General features: G+C 45.9%; 1 protein-coding gene across 1 annotated transcript in view; it reads left to right on the top strand.

Annotated features, from left to right (window-relative positions):
* The first annotated feature begins 212 nt into the window (after window positions 1–212).
* kcnip3a (Kv channel interacting protein 3a, calsenilin) overlaps window positions 213–5,677 on the top strand; it is a 66,745-nt gene continuing 61,280 nt past the window's right edge. The window contains exon 1 of the mRNA XM_062544092.1: window positions 213–311. Coding sequence (XP_062400076.1) covers window positions 306–311 — 6 coding nt within the window. The 5' untranslated portion in view covers window positions 213–305. The remainder of the gene's footprint in view (window positions 312–5,677) is intronic.

Raw genomic sequence — 5,677 nt, 5'->3', positions numbered from 1 at the left:
TTCTGCTCCCTGGAGTCAGTTAGGAGGTGTAATAGGCTACCGACCGATGGATCACCGCTTGATTGGAGAAGCGCATTCTACCTCCTTCCCCCTCCTCCTCTCCTCCCCTCCCCTCCCTCTCCTCTCCTCCTCTTCTCTCGCTTCTCTTCCCCCTCCCCCGTCGTCCCAGCGTACAGGGATGAGCGCAAGCATTCCTTTGCATTCCGTTTACAGAGTGGCTGCACGCAAGACAACGGTCTCAGTGCCCGGCGGAAACCAACTGACTCGCTGACCCTCTGCTCCGCTGATCTGAAACACTGAAGAGAATGCAGGTACGGAACGATTTTGCGTTCTCTCCGGTGCGCGAAGGAAGTGACCATATATTATGATGATCAACAGTTGAACGAAAAGCTCGTGATTTTGGTGAAAAGTTGATATGACTTCTCGCTTTTATTGTAACACAGAGATTTATCAAAACAATTTATATTTACAAATACGTGATGGAAACATTGTTTTTAATATTTAATGGTTTTGTTTATTTGGAATCTTTGGACTGGAACAGATAGCTTTGATGAAGTTACATAATTTGGGCAGAACTGTCGCCAGTAGAAGAGGCAGCTGAGGCACCTTTAACAGACCACTCGTTTCTCCGGAGGTGTCCTCCGACTCTTGATAAACACTTAGTTTTGTGATAAGCCATGTATAGAATAAATAAGCCATATATAGAATAGAGTGCACGCATTTTGTTTCTTATTGTATTCCTGACCATTTTATTTTCGCCTGCTTTGTGCGGCGTGTGTCGGCTACTCTCTGTGCAGAGTTTAAATCCCTTTCATGAAATTGCATGTTCTAATCCAGTGAAAGCCGTTTTGTGTGTGTGTGTGTGTGTGTGTGCGCGTGTGTGTGTGTGTGTGTGTGTGTGTGTGTGTGAGAGAGAGAGAGAGAGAGAAGCAGCCGCCACGCAGCTTTGCACAGTCGCACTGCCAGGCGCACGGGACACATGTTCAGCGGGCCCGCGGCGTGAAGCAGGTCAACTTGGGTTGCGAGGCGTCTCGTGTTTTTTAGAGATTGACGGAGGGTGAGCTCGTGGTCTGCTGACAGCTGTCATGGCGCGCGACGCTTCAGGATGGTTAGAAAGTGACGTTACAGAGCTCAAGGTTAATGTATAGGTCAATTGGATGTCCACACCACTTAGCAAGAATGAACAGAGTGGTACTGGAGTGTGTGGATGTTAGTATGAGTGCTTCTCTGTGTTAACCAATTGATTTACATTTACATTTACCAATTTAGCAGACACTTTTATTCCGAGCTACTTACAAAATGGGGAATAGCCTAACGTTCAAGTTACTTTGCAAGGAAGACCTTACTACTCCAATAAATCCTACACACAGATTGATGGGGACACACAGGAAATTGCCTCAAGCAGACTTTGTGGTTCACCCCTCCAAACAATATTGTGATTGATGTTATAAGCAGCCTTCATTGCTTTGAAATTGGAAGCATGTAATGACATGAGACTGGCTTGAAATATTCTGTTTGAAAAGTGAATTACTGTATGAGCCTCAGATAGCTGGAGATTGAGAGGGCTCTAAAATACTAACCTCCTTGCATGTAACAGCTGTTGGTGCATTTTGACATTGTGAACATGCTTGAGGAAGAATGAAAAGCAGTTATGTACTCCCCAACCCCATCCTTTTATTTATTTATTTCAACTTTTATTTATTTATTTAAACTTTAGTTATTTATTTCATTTTGTCACAAAAACATTCCATACACCACCACCACCACCACCACCACCACCATTAATATAGGCTATGTGTTAGTCATTGTGTTTTGTGTTTGGGAGGTGCTTGGATTTGTTTGTTTGTTTGTTTGTTTGTTTGTTTGTTTGTTTGTTTACTAGAGATACTGAAGATATGACTGAATGAGAGTGCTGCATTCTGTTCAAATTTTTGAACTGCAATATGTCCAGGCTAACCTAATCTAGCCCACCAGACATGTAACTGAGCTACTGTCTTTATTTCCTTGTGTTTATTTCCTTATTCCATCTCTGGGTTTGTGAGTTGGAGGTGCTGCAGCATAATCGGGTTTGAGAGTATAGTCGTGTCGTCTCTGATGAGACTTCTGATCTGATCAGACTCAACTGCTATCTTGGCCAGATGGGAATCCTTGTGTCAGGCCTGTGTGTGCCCAACTGCTGCTTGTGTCTGTGTGTGTGTGTGTGTGTGTGTGTGTGTGTGTGTGTGTGTGTGTGTGTGTGTGTGTGTGTGCGTGCGTGTGTGTGTGTTTGTGTGTGCGTGTGTCTGTGCGTGTGTCTGTGCGTGCTTGTGTGTCTGTGTGTGTGTGTGTGCATATGAGTGCATCTACGTATGTGTTTAATCTTAGAACTCAGGGTTTAGTTTCAGTTGTGCCAGAGGGACACTTAAGCACTCTCTAATTAATTCATCACGTCAGCCAAGAGTTTCCCAATTAACGTGCTCTCTCTCTCTTACCATTGGGCTCCAGAGAACAGACAGATAAGATCCTGGACTCGCATCAGAACTGAATCCAGTCCAGGGCCCTGTCACTCGAAAATCAAATGCAAAATTACGTTTATGCATGACTTACGAACTCGTAGATCATAATGATCCGGGTGTAACTGAAAATTGTCCCAAGTCACACTTAACTCAAACGGTTACATGCGTTATGTGTGGTCTGAACTTTTTAAAGTTACGTTACTTGCAAATCATTTGAGTGACATATCGCAGACCTTTAACTATTAACCACTACCCACCTGGAGTGACAGGATGCAAAGACTTCACTGACCCCGGGCCAGGAGTGGTTAACCTGAGCTGTGCTCATTTGGGCGTTGAGGGCTGATAGCGCCAAACGTATGCGACAGGTACCAGTTTTATTTAGAGCGATGCCATTGATAGAAGAACCTTTTTCAGAGCTTCAAGGAACCATCGAGGCAGCCTTTCGCCTGATGTAATGGTTCACACATGGCATCATCCCGAGATTTACAGTAAAGTGTACATATGAGAATGCTAGATACGAGTTCTATTAGGTGCCATACGTAAACATGGCCGCCATATTGCTGGGGGCAAACACCTTTACTGTCTATGGGCAACACGTGGCGGCAACCAGAGACACCTGTCTGATTTCCAATCAGAGGCACCTGTTTCTCCATTGGCCAGGGTGGCGACACTCCCATAGACCTCCATAGGAAAAAATGGCGGATCTTTTTCCAGGCTACTTCCGTGTTAAAGGATGTGTTGGAACTATTCACAGCCATTCTCTTGGTCAGTAGTTGATGAGTTAATTGATTACACCCTCCAGCATCCAGAAGTACATCCCACCCTCCTGTGATTCAGCCATTCAGCGGAGGTTTTTAGGAACTTTTGATCGTGTGGCGGCGACTTCAAAGGGTGTCGCAACTCTCTCTTGCTACGGCTCTGGCCTCCAGTGATTGCTGCCCTCACCAAGATGGCGGCGCTATTTATGTATACGCTCTTGAGCCCAATGCGGTATCTAGCGTTTTAATATCTACGGTTAGCGCAGCCATATTTACCACATAGGGATAAACTGAACGTAGCAGTCTGCTCACACTGCTCTCCAGCAAGCCTCTATATATTACCTAAGATGTGATATCACACACGTTAACATGGATGTAAGGAAGGGTGTGTGTGTGTGTGTGTATGTGTGTGTGTGTGTGTGTGTGTGTGTGTGTGTGTGAAACTGCATGTCTGAAACTCACTCCGGCTTTCATGATTCTGTGTGTCAGGCTTGTCTGGCGTCTGTGTGTGCCAGTGTGACTGCTGAACTGTGTGTGTGTGTGTGTGTGTGTGTGTGTGTGTGTGTGTGTCTATGCCACGGTAATGCTGTGAGATATGCAGTGCAGCACAGTGTTGTGTGGCTGGGGCTCAGACACAGAGAGAGCCTCTGGGAGAACAAGTGGCTGTTGCTCCTCTGCAGTAGCTGATGAAATACGTGTCATTCTGAGTCCCCCAGTGCATCGCAGAGAGACCAGAGGAGAGGTGTGTGTGTTAGCTCCACGAGGAGAGGTGTGTGTGTGTTAGCTCCACGAGGTCAATCCCCTTAGATTAGTGCACAAGGAGTGGGGACAGTACAGTTATGCTCAGAGAGAGAGAGTGTGTGTGTGTGTGTGTGTGTGTGATGGGTGCATTTGCATGTGTTGGGTGCATTGTGTGTGCATCATTGTGTGTGTTGATTTTCATTTTGGCCCACATGTTAACAGTTTAGAGCCCCCCCCCCTCTCTCTCTCTCTCTCACACACACACACACACACACACACACACACATACTGTACATACTTGCATATATTCACTGTTTGAAGTACACATCTCAGGCATGGCTCAGGCTTTTAATGAAAAATCAATGAAAATCACGCTCTCTGCCTGTGCATGGCAGGCGATGTGCCCCAGGGCTAAGACACATCAGCACATGAACTGTGCACAGTTGCAGGCTACACGGACATGCTCTCTCACATGGGTGGGCAAGTACAGTCCAAATCACAGTGGAAAAGCTAGCAGGCAGGCACATTCATCCGCACGCAAGGAACACTAGAACAAGGATGGTGGAAACTTCACACTTGCGCACACGCACACGCACACACACACACACACACACACACACACGCACACATACACACACACACACACACACACACACACACACACACACACACACACACACACACACATACATACAGGTCTGTTGTAATAGACCACAGGAGGGGATCAGACAGTGTCTCATGAATAATTTGCCAGTGAAAGCTGAACCCAGTGAAAGAGAGGAGAGAGGAAATGAGCAACAAACTGCCCAAGAGTGCGGGTCAAACCATCACTGACCGCACACCTGTCAGGGCTGCCAGGAACGTTACCGGCCAGGTAAGCACACCTGGGACAGCAGTCACATGAGCCGATAGGCCCGCTGTCTGGACAAGGACAGTTTTGGGTACGATTTAGTAAAGTTCTATCTTTTAATCATGGGAACCGGAGAAGTTCTGTATTCTGACCCGGGGAAGTTCTACAGTATATTCTAATCTAGGGAGGTTCTATATTCTGACCCTAGGAAGTTCTATATTCTATAGTTCTATATTCTGAAGTTCTATCTTCAGGCCAGCATGTTGTATTAGGTGTTTTCCTACATGATAAGTGTTATTCCGGACCAGTGGACTCATGTAAGGTCAGGGACAGAGTTATGACCAGGGCCCTGACCAGCTGTCCGTGTGCTGATGATTAATTACAGATCAATAGTAAGTGGACCGTGTAAGATCAGTGGCAGTGTCATGACCCAGGACTGGTGAGACACTAACCACTGTTCTGATGTGGATATACTGTGGCTATACGTTGGACTGGTGAGACACTAACCACTGTTCTGATGTGGATATACTGTGGCTATACGTTGGACTGGTGCATGTGGGAGCTTTACTTGTCAGCACAAATTCCGAATGCCTCTCCCAATTCTAAACTCCAGATTATTTTCCTCTAACAGCCATTTTGCAAAGTCTAGCGCCAGATAGGTTCTTGTCCAGTCCTACCTTAGCAACAGTTTCCATGTGAAGAAAGCCTATTGGATTTGTGTAAAGCACCCCCCCTTTCTCTTAACACCATGATTGCTCTACCATGTTAGATTTGAACCATTTTATGTAAACATACCTTTTCCATGGCAACAATACAGCCTCTCCCTTGTAGTT

The sequence above is a fragment of the Sardina pilchardus genome, chromosome 8 (genome assembly GCF_963854185.1).
Source record: "Sardina pilchardus chromosome 8, fSarPil1.1, whole genome shotgun sequence".
NCBI classification, from domain to species: domain Eukaryota; kingdom Metazoa; phylum Chordata; class Actinopteri; order Clupeiformes; family Clupeidae; genus Sardina; species Sardina pilchardus.
This window is presented reverse-complemented; position numbering and strand designations above follow the sequence as displayed.